The sequence below is a fragment of the Stylophora pistillata genome, chromosome 4 (assembly GCF_964205215.1).
Source record: "Stylophora pistillata chromosome 4, jaStyPist1.2, whole genome shotgun sequence".
Classification (NCBI taxonomy): Eukaryota; Metazoa; Cnidaria; class Anthozoa; order Scleractinia; family Pocilloporidae; genus Stylophora; species Stylophora pistillata.
Genome location: NC_142522.1, coordinates 22,308,448 through 22,325,560, shown reverse-complemented (window position 1 = coordinate 22,325,560; position 17,113 = coordinate 22,308,448). Strand labels below are relative to the sequence as shown.

Below are 17,113 nucleotides of genomic sequence, written 5' to 3'. Positions count from 1 at the left end.
AGAGGAGCAACCGCGGGAGAGAGGAGGGGAGAGGAGGGGAGGAGAGGGAGGGAGAATTGAATACTTTGCGCATAAGCTACTCCGTATTGTGACAAATTTTCCGTTAGAACAAAACTTTTCAAAGGAAGTAAATGTTGTCTTTATTCTTCCGTAGTGAATAACAGAAGTAATTATAGTAAACTCGATATTTTCCCAATAAAATTTCCATAGATAAAAGAGGTAGAATTGTTTTCAAATCGGACTTGTACAGTTTTTATATATTAGACGACAGTTTACATTTAAACACACAGCAACCCATACCGATATGTTAAAGATGACTAACTCATCTCGCAAGTGTTCTTTTACTCAGAAGAAAAAAACCATTATCATCGCTCGTAAGTAACAATTTAATACCTTGGGCTTCTAGAGACTTTTATCGGTTTTTCAACTCTAAAGTTCATCAACCTCGTTCCCAGGGCCTCTCATCTTACCGCCCACTGGAGGCGCTCCTAGGGGCGGGAAGATGAGACCCTGAGAACGTTAAGTTTGTCGTATATTTTGGTATATTTACCATTCTTTGAACATATTTTTCCATCCATTCTATATATCTAACTCTATTTTATACATTATTTTATAGATATCCCTCTCAAGATTTGGCCCGCGAAGCGAGCGCATATAGAAGTCAGAACACGAAATATTTTTGGACAATTTCATTAATAGACACGAGTGGAAAAATGGCAAATGTTCCTCACTCGCGCGTATTCGCCTTGAGTCGTGGGAAGCTATCTCGGTCCGCCTGTCACATTGGCTTTGAAAATAATATTCAAAACGAGAAAAATGGCGAGAGTCCAAACCCAGTCATATATTTTAAATAATGCCGACCTACAAAAGCAGGTACTGTACAGGTTAGAAAAAAGCTGAAAGTTCCTCTTTCCATTCCGGCATCTCTGAATTATTCAGCTGATTTCTTCCATGCCCGCGGCTTGTTGGCGTGGAACTTCTCCGTAGTCTGGCTTGACGATTGTTGTGTGGATTAAGTCTGACATGAGACAAAGACTCTAACAAACGAGCATTTGCGTTCCGAAGATTGTCAATTTCTAACTTCTGTGAGTGCAGTTTCTTCTCCAATTTTAGTCTATCGTCCTTTCCGGGCTGCGATTTTAACGAATCTATTTTCTTTCGCAGCGATTCGATTTGCCTGTCTTTTGTGGTGACTTCGTTGTACAACGACTCGATTGTGGCTTCTCTAGCCTCAAGAAGTGCCTTGATCTCCGCTTGCTCCTTTCGAAAATCGCCCTCCAGTAGGAGAAGTTTGGATATAATGTCATTCATCTCTCGATCATTATCTTTCTTCCGCTGTTCAAGCTCCTGTTCTTTCTCTTGTAAAGCATAAGTCAAGTCCAGCGTTCTTGCCCTTTGTATCTTCAATTCTGTCCTGACTTGAAATATTTCCTTGTGAAGTCGCTTGATTTCTTCCTTTAGAATATTTACATTGGTCTCAAGCTAAAATCAAGAGAAGGGAAGTAAGATGAGTATTGCGAGTAAGATTTCGGGAGGCTCAGTACTTGCTGAGGGAAGAGGAAGGTGCTTTAGAATGTTTACGATAAGACTTGGTCCATCCTAAGTAACCAAAACGTGTTGTAAACAATGCACTGTAGGGTCGCATTTAAGTGGGGTCGCAATGATAACAAACTTTGTTAACGTTCCTCCCGTTAGTTAACTACTCTTATGGCCCCAAACAATCTATTAAACAACCCTTTCGTAACTTAAATTTGATCGAAATAAAACGAATTCGGCTAAAGGTGATCCGGAAAGGTTTGGAGCAACCTCAACCCCCTACTCCCATGAGTGACCAAGACGGAATTTCTCCTTACAATATCAATACAAAACCAAACACAGTAGTAACGAGAATAAAGAAATAAATCCATTGAGAGATCATCAGTTGATCCAATACCAAATTCTCAGGACTAGCATCATAAGGGCTGTATGGCAGACAGTAAGGAGAATTACTGATTAGATCTTGGTAGTGAAAGGGTCAACTCAATAGTAAACGTAAAGCTAAACCTTTAAGCAAAATCACTCAATTTCGAGGCGACGAGACAAGGGACGACAGAGTGATAAGGCCTTTGACCAGCATTCTTCTTGCAAGCGAGAGTCTCGTCTGAGATTGTTTATTCAGCGATCTGAGGTCCGACATTGAAACCGCAGGGTAGGAGCCCTCCGACGACTAAGAAGCTTTATACCCAACAGAATATCGCAATGAACAAACCGGAAATGGAAACAATGTTGTAACAGTCAACACGGCGACAAGAAGGTTAGGTCTTCCAGTCGTCTATAAAAAACACTTACCATGTATCATGTGATTATTGCGTGGCCACATATCTAATGTCTGTATTTTCAAGAGCAATTTCTATTTTAAAATTTATAATGAAAGAACAGAAGAAAAGCGAGAAGCGACGACATCTTTAATTTCAAAACTGGAAACGTTTGTGGCAGAACGCGGATCGACATAATTAATGCATAAAACTCTGCATAGTGAAACAAAGAAGTAAATCCTCGTACCATAGCGGTGAAAGAACGGAAACAATAAAACGATAGAGTTGATCAATTGTAACAGAGACGGCAAACAAATACTAAAGCACACTTTCTCTTTGAGACCTGTTCACTTTTGTGTGGTTAGATAACCTTGTGTGGTGTTAGTGTGTGGTCTTGAAGTGTTGTTTTTCTTTAGAGTGTATTTGATAAACATGCAAGCTGTTCCCGAAACAGCTGCCTGTCGAGGTCGAGTTACAAATACAAAATAGGCTACAACGAATCAAAAGGACCAGAATTGCTTTTTTGGAAAGAAAACCTCCTTCGCAAACTTAATTGAAACGCTCACCTTTGATAAAAATATTTCAATAGACATTTGTTTAGACGGTAAATCGAATTTAGCGGTCCCTCGACGACGTGTGTCTTAAAAAAACCATCAGTCTGTAATACATATTTCGCCATGATATCAGGGTCGTTCGGTGACGTAAATCCTCCAAGCCACAAAAATCTGTTACACAGTGATCAAGTAAGCAAACCTTAGGTTGCCGCACTTCTTTTTCATTACTAAAGCAATTCCTATTCTAATGTATTGTTTGCGATCGCTTCACTACTCAATGATCGGTTCAAGTCCCGTCAAAGGTCGACATTCTTAAATATAATTGAGTAAATGGACTTATCTCCGGTCTTTTCTAGACACCACTACGGCCACTTACCTGGTTCCTATTCAATTTAGGGCTCTTAGAGCTCATTTCAGTGAGTTTGTGGGCTTATCCAGCAAGAAGTTGAAGCTTGAAAGGCAGCGAGAAGTGCCTGTGTACGTGATTTTCCTTCTTGAGTAGAGGAAGCCGCTACATTCGCGTCCTCTGAAGTTTCTACAAAAAATATGCCAGCAATGTGAAATTAAATTCCGTAATACGTGAATAATCCAGCCGTAGTTAATCATTTACAAACCCGATGTGCCCCTAAGGATTTTGCTATACCACAACAGAACAGGATCAAAAACTATCACACTTAGAGAGAACAACGTCGCAATAACTGAAAGGTTTCCTTACAATGTAGGTAAATTAAGAGCCTTGTATTATGAGTCGTTCAACACAAAATCACGTGGCATGTTTATAATACGCTGCTTGGCTGAGTGGCTGGGTGCACACTCGAACTTTTCATCAGACGCGCTCAATCCGGAAACACTCTCAAACACATTTAAGAGTTTGTCAGTTGACATAATTTAGAGTAAACATGGCGCATTTGTATAACATTTGCATGACAAATAGGCTTTCCGTCAGAACAGAACAGATCGAAGAGAAGGCTACTGCACCCTGCTAGCAGAGACCATGCTGAGGAGTAACGACTGTTCCATTAAAGCTAACTAACCTATCTTTCCTTTAGAATGAAGGTTGAAAGCCTCGAAGCAAACAGAGCATCCTGGTCCCGCTTCCTAAACTCGGCAATAACCGGCTAGTCCTAACTTGCCATAATGCAGCTTGCATGTTATTTATGCACAGGGAGCCCAGACAAGCGACGAGTCTGGTTGTTTATTCGAAATATAAAGGAATGTATGGGAGAATATTGAAGAGTCTTATTATCGTAAACTTATATCATGAAATGTCTGAGTTAAAGCTCAAAATAAATGTAAACCTACCTCACTTGCTGTGTATTGTCGTTTCTGTGGCTCTAAATGGCGAATTTGAGCGATTTGGTGGGTTTTGCGTCGACTGTTAATCAAATTCTCCATTTAGAGCCACAGAAACGACAATACACAGCAAGTGAGGTAGGTTTACATTTACTTGGAGCTTTAACTCAGACATTTCATGAGATAAGTTTACGATAATAAGACTCCTCAATATTCTCCCATAGATTCCTTTATATTTCGAATAAACAACCAGACTCGTCGCTTCTCTGAGCTCCCTGTGGTTTATGGAAACAATTCCTGCGTGACCTCAACACCACTGACGGTCCCCACATGGGTTCGTGGACTGTCATGGTCGTTTGGGTACATACTAGACGTCAAATTGATTCCTACCTTATCTGAATTTATGTTTTTTTCTGAGTAGATAATTATTTTGTTGAGTTTCGAAAGCGTCTCATTTTTAAGAAGAGGTTATGTCAGAATCGAGCGCCAGAGCAGCGTGATACGAGTAAGCATAAACGGAACAAATGCAACCGATCAACTTGGAGTTGAAATTGACCCAAAATAATGTAAAAATTGGAAACTATTTCAGCTCCTTCCATTGGTAGCGGGAGGCTTGTTTTTCAAGGCCGATTTAAACCCCCAAGGAACGAGAAACAAAACAATTTGTCGGCAGCAGTGCTATAAATGTTTGAAGTTAACCGCACTGAAGAAAGCTTTTCAATAACAACCTTAATCAAGCTAAGTGTTTCTGCTGCGCCACTATTCTTTGAATAATCCTTGGCTTAGCGCCGGGTCACACTCCAGTTCTTGCTTTGTGTAACAATCACTGAAGCGCAATGAGATCACGCGTCACATGTTTGTCAAACGCATCACATGTTTTGCCAACAACTTGTTGTTTTTTGGTCATCTTGAGGAAAAAACGTCTCTTCCCTCTTGACAAGTTCTCTCTCTCTTTAACCCCACTTTTACGACGAATATTGCAGTCTAACCGAAATAGCCAGCAAGTTCGAAACGATGTTGAATGACCTATTGAATTTCGCTCCTCTTACCAGTGTATTGTATATATAACGGTACATTTATCTTCATACTTTTTTCATAGTTTTTACTCTGTTAGTTTGGAAACCTGTCAGGCTAACTGTATAACCCTGCCGCAATTACTCTTGAGTACGAGTTAAGTATGATATAAATGAGGTCTGAACGATGCGACGACATGAATTGCCTTTGTCGTAGAATGTGTCGGGTGTTTGCGTGAGCAGAGATTTAAATTGTATTGTAATTCTAGACGTTGGAAATATGGTTGTTTTATCTCTTAATTCCAAATCGGCTCATAAAGGATAATTTTCTTGCGATCCACTTTTTCTTTACGAGAATTCAGCTGACATCTTCGATAAGGTCTTCACACATATCAGTGATCGGTGACATGCTTCAATATTTGTCAATCTAATTTTGTTTTCCACTCAGTTCAATACACAACCTAAGTGTTATTAATTTTGACAGCGTTAGTCCACTTTTGTGCGATCTCGCCAACTTAAACTACATAACTTTACGATTGTTCTTACCTTTCAAACACAGTCTTACGGTTAACTCATGGGACGGCAACTGGGTAAAGACGCGAGCTGATGTTTTGTGAGAAGGTTCGATTAAACCTCAAGGCCCTCGCCAGGCGCAGGGAAAGGTTACGATGACGTCTGTTTTTATTTAACCGAAAGTCAGCCCGGACGCGAGTGATCCAATATAAGCGGTTTATTTTGTATCCTTGATTACCTTTCCTTTTCCTTTGGCCCTACCCCTCAGGTAAAGTAGCACGTACGCTTCAGCTTTTTAAGTACATTTTATTGATTTCCTGTGCGGGATGGCTCAAGGATCGCATACGCTCAACCTTTTTAAGTACATTTTATTGATTTCATAAGTAGGATGGCTCACTTAGGCTTATGAACACCTGGGAGAAAGTCCGATCGACCTGGAACGAGGTTGACTTTGAATGGCTGCTTGGATCGGGAAGACTAAACCTTTTCGGATTAGTTGGTATTATCCAAATTAAAAGTGCTAAATTTAAACTCACTTTTTAAAAGTTATACGGTGGGTCAATTGTTCTTCCACGCAGGTGTATTCTTTCACTTCCTGTCGCGCTGAAAAAATGAATGCCACTTCAAAGGTAGATTTTTTAAGTACTGCTTACGAGCTGTGCCAACAGATTTTTTAAGGACTGTTTACAAGCTAAGCCAATACCTCCCCTGTTTCTATTTACTCTGAAATAAAAGCTAGCGTTTAGAAGTCACGGTGACGTTTCGACCTCTCTGAGGTCATTTTCAAGTGAGTAAGTTTTCCAAATCAGCATAAATATGTTGGAGCAAGTTGAAGACGATAAAATGTGGCGAACGCTAAAATATGTGAAAAAGTGTAAACAATATACAATGGAAGAGAAAAAAAGAATAAAAGAATTCTCTAGAATTCTAAAGAATAAAAGAATTCTGTTTCTATTTAGCAGTCATAATGAACTCTATAAGGTCGGCCGTTGCGACGTCTGCAACCGTGCTGTAGTTAAATTGTTTTCTGATAAAAAAAAAAAAGAAAGAAAAAAAAAAACATATATCAGGATGCATATTCTCTACACTGGTTTCTGTACATTTACTTTTTAACAATCAAGAGACTATTTGATTTGCGATCATTTCCTTTATTCTTAGGACCTCACTGTTTGATTCAGCACAACCTCGTTCCCAGGGCCTTTTCCCTTGGGAACGAGGTTGGATTCAGCAGTGGTACGGTAAGGAGGAATAAGATGTTGGTCACTCGCAGAGATGAAAAGAGTAAATATACTACAATATAGACCACGCGTGACCTGAGGATGATTTGACATTGGCAAGTTCTTTAGTTGTGTTTCGATGGACATAACGTAAGAAAAATAACAAGACCAATAATCAGCCGCTTTGAACAAACAAGTTTGAAAAATTATTGCTTTATTGTATTGCTGGATATGGATGAATCCACAAAAATTGTCATGCTTTTCTTTGCGCTCACTGTTATGTCAAAGCATGTGTTTGTCAATTCAGTGTGCTGTTCTCAACACTGCTGCCAAACGTTTTCACCAGTAACATCAACAAGAAAAAGATACCTTGCAGGGGCGTAGCTAGGATTTTTCAAAGGGGGGGGGGGGGTTCACAGAGGCTACTCACCAGATTGTCATGTCGACCTCCACGCCGTGCATGTTTTACTTAATGTAACAGTTTTGGGATGAGCAGTGAGAGTATAGTGGGCAGGCCAAGATACTGTCATGGCGTTTTAACCAACTGAATATAGTAGGTTCTTTGCTCAAGAGAAGGCCCACCAAGGTGGGGTCACGGGCACCCCAAGACCCCCCCTGGCTACGCCCTTACTTGATTTTACGAATTATGTAAGTGGGCTTCAAGCAGTTTCTTCCCTTTTTGGGATCAACGCGAGTGATCTCGGGTGTGCGGGATGGTACCATACGTCTTGCCCAGGTAGCCAATCACAGTGCAGCCTCTTTTTTCCCCCGAACGAGTCTGTAAGTTCTAATTGCGACATTTCTTCTCGCTGTCTTTTTTTTCTCTTTGCGTGTTTGGAGTCCATTTAGTTAAGTTTTTTCACTCTGTAATTAAACTCATTGTTTCATCAGCGCTTTTCTGTCATTCCGTTGCCGCCTTATGTCGCTCTGTGCTGCTTGCATAATTTATCATGTAATCTAATTGTTTTCTCGTTTTCGCTAAGCGCAGTTTAGTAATTTTTCTGTGGCCGTAACAATGTAAGTATTTTGTAGTCCTCTTTCCGTCTTGTTGTTCGTTATTTTCTTTAGTTACAACCAACGTCAGTTAAACAGTATTAAAGAATATCATGTCGACATGAAAGATGCGGAGTTGTCAATTCCCGGCCACAGATTTCACATAAGTGCAGTTTCAGAGTGTCTGAGAACAAAACAGATGCAAGAACCTGAAAGCAGAAGTTTATGAAGAAGATAGTATAATGACTGCAGACATTTGTTGGCCACATATTCAGTGTTTCCGAGGGTTTAAAATTCAGACTTCTTGCGTAAGACCTTACACCTTTGAGTCGCGTCAGAAGATGTGTAGTGTTAGTTTGTCTCCGCCTATGTATGAAAGACGTTTGGTGGTACCTCACTACATTAAAAGCTTTAATCAAAGCCACCAAAAGCCTAAAGCAAAGGAGATGACTTAGTCCGATAATGGCCGGTGAGTTGAGTAAGCGCTTTATTCGATGAATACGTAGGTTTTCTGAAAAAGCCGACATGCGGCCACCACAAAGAAACCCTTAAAGAGCAAGGACCCATCTTGTTTTTTAAAAACACGTCGAATAAAAAATTTAATTCTTAATCCACAGTTTGTATCCCGAGGCGCCGGTTATTCTCCTTGTTCGTAGGTGTGACCAGTGTTTTAAGCCCCAGTCCTCATTTTGCACAAAGTATTCGTTCTGGGATTGTAGTCCGCAGTCCGAAGTCTGTTGTCTGTCTGTTGTCTGTAGTGCTGTTCGAAGTCCCATCCATAAAATGCGCTTCATATTTCCTACTAACTGAGCCAAGAACACAGTCAATTATTAAAACCTACGCACATTTTAATCTTTAAGAAGCTTTCACGACCTTTTTCCCGCTCGGGGCTATACACCTGCCTTAAACGGTCTTGACGATTATAGAATTGGATTTCAAAACATCACGTGATCGCTATCATCATCAAAAATTTTGCCATAAAATATATACACTTCAATGGTAAATTGCTAGAGATCATTTTAGAAAGTTAACAAACGTCAAAAATGGCTACGTTTTGTCGTCTAACTAACGTGAAATTAAAAAAAGGAGCCGATTAGAATGTGTAAGGATAAAAATGTCATGGATGTTTTTTAAAACAAAGAGCCTCGCATAGAACGTTAGGGACCTTAAGCAGTCAGGACGGCAACGGCGAAGAAAACGTCGATTAAAAGAAAAACTTAATTTTTTAAACAGAATTTCGTTCATGTCTGGATGTGTTTGCTGTCTCTTCAGTGCGGCGCCACACCTCAACTCCCGCATCACGTTGTTGTTTGGCAGAAGAGGGCTAACAAATGTACAAAGTTGTAAAATACACGTGCTGAGCAATTTTTCTGCCAATTAGATCTTTTGTTTAGCCACGTCTTAGTTGTCGTTGCCGCCGTGGTTTAGTTAAGGTCCCTACTATTAATCAACCTTAGTCTGCTAGTCTTGATGCAGGCGAATCGTGCTCATTCGAAGAACATCCCTTAAACGGGGCATTTAGAATTTCCTTAGCACTTAAATTCAATAGTGGCGTTCGTCCAACTAACGTAAAAATCAACTAAAAAATGAGAGCTTGTTAGGATGTGTAAGTACTTAGGTAAAACGGTATTCAATAAAAAAAGTTTTCAGTAAGTACGAATAAAAGCTTCATGAATGTTCTTTCAAACAAAGAGTCTCGTACAGAACATCATTCAGTGTTGAATGGAGAATTGCGCATTTTCAAAGAGCATCTTTTAGACGGGGCCTTTAGACTTTCATTGGCACCTAAATTGGCGTTCGTCCAACTAACGTGCCAGTCGACTCAAAAATAAGAGCTCGTTATAATATGTGAGTGCTTAGGTAAAACGGTATTTAATAAATACCTAAATTCAAAAATGGTGTTCAGTTAAGTGATTTAAATGCTCGATATGTTACTTTGTATTCATGATTCTTGTACTACTCTTATTTCAAAATGTCAATGTTTATTAGCGCTTTGTGTTTAACTTATAAGTTTTTTTAGCGTGATTCACTGCAGTATTATATCGCAATATTTTTTTCGCCAAATGTAAAATAATATCAACACAAAAGATCTTTATTTAATGAGCCTCCTGCAAGACTGCAAAAAAAAAAAAATTGTAAAAAAATTGCTTAATAGAAGATAACAGACTCCCCGCTGTTTTCTTAGTCACAGCTTCATCAAGTCCGACGGGAAACATTTTGATTAAGAACTTTACTCAGGAACCGAAAACTATATTAATTTTACAGGAGAAGAGCTTATTAAACGATTGTTTAACAGAAAAAACAGAATGCAGTCATTTCATTATAACTGAGCATACGGCATACGACGAATAATGATCAGTCTAAAGCTTTCGGTATTCAGACAGTATCATAGTGTCGTTCTACACAATACTTTTTTTTAAAATTGATGTAATGGATGTGGGGAGCCAAAATTGCTCAGCGACCGGAGAGTTAACTATTTCTGCTGATCAATCTTAATTAATTTGCAATGTTGTTTAGTGATGATAATTTTCCAGCGTGTTTCTACTTTTAACATCTCTTCCACTGAGGCTCAAATGCAAAATGAATAATGTCAGTCTACCAGTCTGTTGTACATATTAAATGATCTCAAGTTTAAAAGCGTTTTTCTCCGAGCCTTTAAATATAATTTTTTTTTTTTGACGCCTTGCTCAGTCTTTTTTTTTTTTCACTCAAAATGGTGTATCAGATTGAGTTGAAACCCTCGTCATATGAGTTTCCCTTAACCTTGTTGTCTTGGCGAGGGAAGAAGAACTGCTTTGTCTCTTCTTCTTTGGGTGTGCCTGGAAACAGTGGGGTAGCAACGACTTCACCTCTGTTCGAAACTCTCTACTGACAGCACAGTATATCAGAGGATCTGCCGCAGAGTTTGTGAACGTCGATATAGCCACGATCGAGATAAGAATTTTGTGGAAGCTCACATAAACGAAGTCTGGCCAATAGGCTCCCACGAGGTCGAACACATTCAAGGGTAGCATGGTCAAAGCAAACAGTACCACCAACGGCCTAAGGATTTGTTGCGTTTTCTTGGTCTGATGTAAGATGGCTTTCGAGTTTACCATCGAGGACGATTCTCTCACTCCCGAGAGCTTTGTTGTCTCGTCTTGAAATTTCCTTGTTCTTCTGGACACCATGTTGCCGATCCTTCGGTAGCAGAAAGCTATGATGCTTAGTGGCAGGAGGTAATGCAGTATGAAGTTCATCGTGACAACTGTACGGTGAGAGGTCGTCGTCAGTGTATTGATGCAAAACTGAAAACTAGAATAGTACTCTACATGGACGAGAAGTGGTATGCTGCGTGTAGCGAAGGATACCAGCCATACAGCGATAATGATCAACCGAGATCGCTTCAATGACCTTCTTCCTCCAATTCTTATTTCTTTCCAGGCGATGTTTGCGTAGCGTTCGACCGCAATAATTGTGATGGACCACACGGATGCTCCATAGAAAGCTTCCAAGCAGGGTGTGACGTACAAACAAACAAATCTCCCGAGTACCCATTTAAAAGGAAATTGAGCTCGAAGGATGGTTAAAGGTAAAATAAACATCAAGACACCTAGATCTGCGAGTGCTAGGCTTAAAAGATAATGGCTCATGGCAGAGAACACTTTTGGTCTTCTGATTATGGCAGCGCAAGAGATAGCATTTCCAATGGAGCCAAATAAACCGATTAAGATTTGAAGGCTCAATTCGAAGATTGTGAACCCAAGAGGTAACTGAAGGTAAATTCCGTCATCCACCTCGTCTGTCGTGTTATTTGCCATTTTCGATATGAGCTTTTCTCCAGGTTAAGCTGTTCCGAGGTTTCTTCGAGGCGACCACCACCGCAAAGCTACTGAGATCAAGAGAAACTTCCCCGATGGCTTTTCAGTGTCTTTTAACATTGGTATAAACAGACGGTAATATAAGACTCACTTCATTAAATATTCATTGGAAAAAGGTCCTCACGGATGATGAAAACAATGTCGTGACTTATGCGAAAATTATTTGAATAAAACATTTCAATTGCAAATCAAACCTTTTAAGCCGAATCTTCCATTCAACTATTTAACTCATATTAATGGCTCTGTTTAGTTAGACGTTTAAACTTGACTCATTTAAAATCCTCCAAATTTCGAAGGCTGAATTTCTTCATTAGATATAAGTGAGCATAAACATCCTCTAGAATTGAACTGAACGATTCCGGATGTTAAGATGAATTGACAGTTTTTGTTTTAGGCACAAATAGCATATAATGTTCGATATATCTCACTGCGACAGGCAAGTGAAGAGAAATCGAAGTTTGAATAAATAATTTACTTTTAATATGACTCGACGAGACTCTTGTAGATCGCCACACATGAAGATGTACCTACTACAATACAATACGATAATGAATCACAATGGATGAAAAGACCTGAAAAGCTCAGTTAGGCGCGTTTGCCTGATTAGAAATGTGACGCTGAAGGCATCTTTGATTATATCAAACAGAATAATTTGCCACAAAATTGGCTTTCTTTTAAGTGACCTACGATGTCGTCATTAAAACTTCATCACCTGGTAGACAAATGTAAAGAAATATTCAAGGCACGTCGTTATTTTTTTCTTCTGGATTTAGCAGCGTTGGAGGAAATCTTTTAGACGCAAAGGTCTGGAAATTTTAAGCTTTTGAATTGGCGGTAAACTTCAGAAAGAAAATAAACGTAATCTAAACTCAAATCGTAAATCAGGATTGAATGATTTAGCGCTGATAATAAAACTAGCAATTTAGCAGTTCCGTTCTGGCTGCATTTTGTTTTACTTTAAGTGGCCAATTTAGACTGGCAACCATCCGTCGTTTCCTACCATTCTTAAAAAATTGCCGCCAATATTTCGCAGCTTAAGAGAATTTCTTGGACAGATTTGTGCAGTTGTAAAAACCACTAATATCAATAAATTGCCTTCGAAGGTCAACTTCACTGCCTTTTAACGTTTGTTGACTATGTTCGATCTATTTTGGGGTTTGTGTTCGGAGTGATTTTAATAGTTTAATGATGCTGTTGTGAACATAAAAATTTTCATTTACCAGTTTATAGAAGGTTAGAAAGAGTACGTTTGAGTCACGATCCTTCATTAAATTGTGTTCTCTCTGGGAAATAAATCAAGACAAAAAACCGATTAATTTTAATAGTTAAAACACAACTCTACTATAACGATCAACAGGGAAGATTTTTCAAGCATTGAAATTGCTTCGGTTATAAAAATGGGAAACATTTTAATAAGAAGTCGTCTTGCATCAATCGAAAAACACTCGTTTTGGTTCTAAGTCAACCTTTTAAAAAATTTAAAAGGTTATGGAGTTTGTCTCTTAGAAAATCTCCCACAGATTGATAATTAATTCAATGTGTGCTTGCGATGCATTTTAAGTGATGTGTGTATAGCGATCAAAGGTCGTTTGGTGGAAAATATCAACCCATTCGCATAATTTTGAAAGCGTTCAACCCACTCGAAAGGATACTTTTAACGCATCTTGATAATTCCTTTAGCCTGTCTAAGAACTCTCGCTCCTAATTAAGCTACGACAAAAAGGACTGGGCTTTGTTCAATTATAATCGAAAAAAACTACCTTTTAGCAGCACTGCCAGCTTATCATTCACTCTTTTCTTTTTACTATTCCTTTTTTCCCTCAATTTCAGTGACGTCTGACTTTAGTAACTGATTCTACAAATTTGTATTAATACTTTCCTAAACAGAATCTAAATTGGAACAATTTGACGCCGACCGGTTTTGTTTCAATTTCAACTCTTTACGTCTACATTTACGCACATACGTTCGTTAAAGAACTTCCTCTGGAAACAAGAATTAAAAAAGTAAATAAATAGAAAATCTTGCCTGCCACTTTTAGTCCTGAGGATTTTCTACGCTCGCAAAGCAATAAAACTCCTTCTTAGATTTGACTCTTCGCTCTCAACCTGCAGCTTTGCAATTGTAGCTCAGTAGGTATTAACCAGCAGCAAGAGATTATAATAGACACGGATTCCAGCCCCGCATGTTGACGGCTTGAAACTTTTTTTCTCTCTTACCATTATCTTGAATAAATACCAAACCTCTTATATAATTATGCTTTCACTTTTTCTTCTAGCAATCCTCTAGCGAAATTGCGAATGTCTCGATTTCTACCAAATAAGCAAAGAGTCGTAAGCAAGAGATTATCAACCGAGAGAACTTATCCCCGTGACCCATGATAAGTCTATTTTAAATTTTGCGCCACGCTAGGAAGTTATTATACTTCCAGTGACAACGCGGTTAACGATCTCTATATCACTATTATTGCTCCAGTGATCACAACGTTCACAAACTGATGTCCGTAAAAATTTATTCAACTGCTTACTTTGTTCAACGAACACCGTGAGAACTAAAATGAAAGTACAAACAAATTACAAATGAGATCGTGTAAATAATCAGATAAAAATACATTTCATGCGACTCAAAAGTTACAGGAAAAAAAGAAAAAAAATAACAATTTACAATTAACGGTACAACGATGTCGTAAGCAACTTTCACCGTTCCCTGTTCCCCGTTCCTCGTTCTCCGTTCCTCGTTCCCCGTTCCCCGTTACCCGTTCCTCGTTCCCCGTTACCCGTTCCCCGTTCCCCGTTCCCCGTTACCCGTTACCCGTTACCAGTTTTAGTAACATCCTGAAAATTTTTACCTTGGTGCCGCTATCACTAGAACAATTAAAAAAGGTTTGAGCACGGCGGCTAAAACTTCGCTTTCAGTTGAAAGATCTTGCGTCAACTAATGACAAAAGAAAACAACGTAACCTTTATACAGCTTGCGGGCTGTCGCGGCGCTTTCGTGAGCGCTTGCGATACGCGCGTGCAACTAAATACGCGCGTGCAACTAAATTAAAGGTCGCGCGCTGATGTTACGCGGCTGCGCGTGCAACTAAATTAATGTTCGCGCGCTGCTATATTGCGTGAGTTACAACTATGTCGTTTCAATTTCCGGAGTTCAAGTTCAAATTAGTGTTTAAAAAGTGGAGGGGGACGGGGGCGGGAGCCCGGGAGAAAAAGGGGTGGGAGAGGGAGGAAAGCGGGAGAACAAGGGGCGGGAAGCGGTAACTACATGAGGGCAGGAACCGGGAGCAGAAATAAATACCGGGTATTACTCAGTCATAAACACTTATCTAGCAAGGTTTTGAAATTTCCAGTTAACATCTACCAAAGTTTAAAAAGATTTTTGGGGGCAAGAAAACGTAAATTTGGCTAGAAAAACAGCATTACTTTCGGTAAATTTATAAATCCCTTCAAAATTGATTACGTCATTGGTCATGAGATAGCATGACATGTACAGTACAGGTAAGTTGTAGCTGTCGAAAATCTCCAACAAAGAAAGTGATTCAGGGTCATTCAGGTCAATTTTGACAAATGTCGTCAAAGACCATATTAATCGGTCTCAGTATTTTCCATTGTGGCCACGAAAAATCCGTTCATGGAAGACCTTCTTGAAGATTTTGTCGCGTGGTGCAAACTTATTTCAAAGGAATGCCGCTTCAGTGAGCGCGCCGGAGAGTGCGGAGTGGTCCACTTTTCGACGCAGAGAACCCCAGCTGAGAAGACAATCGCCTCAGTAACTTTAATAAAGAACTTCCTCCATCGCCTCCGAACGCGATTAAGTAGAGAATGTCCTCATCTACTCGAAGTTGTTGATGTAAGAACATTTCTTACACTTGTTAACGAGTATTTCAATAGTGAAATGCGACAGGTGACAGACACACCTACTTTGCTGGATTGTGCGAGGAATTTCGTTGAGGCAGCAGATGAGACCTTAAAGAGAATTGCTTGGCCTGGTTATATTTGCTTCACTCGGGAGAAACAACACTATGAGCTACCATCACAGTTTTCAATCAAGTACGAAGACTTACTTCCGGTGCCATGAGAGCCAGCTACGTTCCTGAATAAAGAGGACATCAAACGCCTTAACGATTGGAGAAATGAATTTGGACGAGGGGTCAGGCAACAGTCCGTGCGAAATTCTTTCACGAAAGACAAAGCTGGCACTCTCCCCTTCTATATGTACACTTCAGTGGATGCACTGACGACAGTACCGAGGAACAAGCTCTTACTTCAATACAGGAGCTCTTTAAGGCTGTGAGTTTTGAAAAGGAGCAGATACACCAGTGCATCCATCAGGTACTAACTATAGAAGCGATGTAGATCCCTTACCCTTGCCTGGGTATGATCACAGGATCTAGACGTATCAGTCATCACATACTGGAGTCTACACAATCAAATGCAAATCCAGCTTTTTCTCTATCTTCTTTTCGCGCGCGGTAGACGCAAATGATTTCTTTGGTACTACATATGTCATAACAGATGAAAGCTGTTTTCTCTTCCAAACATCTAGCGAAGAAGCAAAATGCAAGAAAAGTGACGTTATTTGTGGAATTGGTGAAGACTCGATACGATTAATCAACGGTCGCTTAGAGCTAACTGAAGAAAGATTTTGCCAGATCCTTTCAGACAGCCGAGGAGCATGTGATTTTGAAACAAATGAAACTGAAGAAAATCAAGAATGTTATCCTGACTCGCAGGAAGAAGAGGCTCTAACCAAAATTTGGAGTAGGAAGAGGTCAGTGCGGCCTCCCCGGCGCATGAAAGACTTTTTCTAACCGCAAAGGTTAAAAGACTATTTCAACCCATCGAACAAATCTAATAATCGGTCGAACAAGACTGTTCAATCATGCTTCACTAGCAATTAAACTGAACGCTCAAAATGCAAACGGTTCAACAATTGATGTACTAACTACGAATACTTAGTCCTACTAACGTCAAAAAGGGAAAACAATACAGAAGAAGCAAACTCTAAACCTTACGTCTACCTCTTGATTTTTTCATTTAATTTTGAATTGGCAATAGCTATTACATCATAATTTTCCTGATAAAGAATATAACGAGGCGCTAGCGTGCACTGGGCTTATCTCGTTGCATGAACGGCAAGAGAATATTGCCAACAAGCTCTTTTCTAACGTTCTTGTACCAGGTCACAGGCTGCATAAGCTCCTGCCGCCCAGGAATGTATCTAGAGTGGACTTAAGGAAAAAGCGCGCTTTTAATTTACCTGTGGTCCGTACGAACAGGTGCCGTGATAGTTTTATCTTTCATCATTCACGCACGCTTTGTATAAGCTGTCGTTATTGTATGTTACCTAATTTTTAATATTTTAAAAGTATGTTACCA

At 39.6% G+C, this 17,113-nt stretch overlaps 2 protein-coding genes across 6 annotated transcripts; both read right to left on the bottom strand.

The window, feature by feature from the left end:
• Positions 1 to 115: 115 nt before the first annotated feature.
• On the bottom strand, positions 116 to 5,853 carry LOC111323702 (uncharacterized). 5 transcript variants are annotated; one of them, XM_022927115.2, is made up of 3 exons: positions 5,701 to 5,853; positions 3,225 to 3,383; positions 116 to 1,482 (listed from the first exon to the last, which is right to left on the bottom strand). In XM_022927115.2, exons 2-3 carry the CDS (start codon positions 3,258 to 3,260, stop codon positions 886 to 888), a joined length of 633 nt encoding a protein of 210 aa, XP_022782850.2. In that variant the 5' UTR covers positions 3,261 to 3,383; positions 5,701 to 5,853; the 3' UTR covers positions 116 to 885. The 5 variants fall into 5 exon arrangements, with proteins under 5 accessions (XP_022782850.2, XP_022782851.2, XP_022782852.2 ...); XM_022927116.2 differs by lacking the exon at positions 5,701 to 5,853 and adding an exon at positions 3,883 to 4,235; XM_022927117.2 differs by lacking the exon at positions 5,701 to 5,853 and adding an exon at positions 3,564 to 3,720.
• Positions 5,854 to 9,733: 3,880 nt separating this feature from the next.
• Positions 9,734 to 12,040, bottom strand: LOC111323666 (neuropeptide SIFamide receptor). The gene has a single exon (XM_022927073.2). It carries the CDS (start codon positions 11,675 to 11,677, stop codon positions 10,586 to 10,588), a length of 1,092 nt encoding a protein of 363 aa, XP_022782808.2. The 5' UTR covers positions 11,678 to 12,040; the 3' UTR covers positions 9,734 to 10,585.
• Between the last annotated feature and the right edge of the window lie 5,073 nt (positions 12,041 to 17,113).

Bases quoted from the DNA above. Each gene is read 5' to 3' on its own strand.
- LOC111323702 (XM_022927115.2), bottom strand. From the start codon at position 3,260: ATGAGCTCTAAGAGCCCTAAATTGAATAGGAACCAG. The intron at 1,483-3,224 runs GTAAGTGGCCGT...TCTTGATTTTAG, and splicing joins CTAAATTGAATAGGAACCAG to CTTGAGACCAATGTAAATAT.
- LOC111323666 (XM_022927073.2), bottom strand. From the start codon at position 11,677: ATGGCAAATAACACGACAGACGAGGTGGATGACGGAATTTACCTTCAG.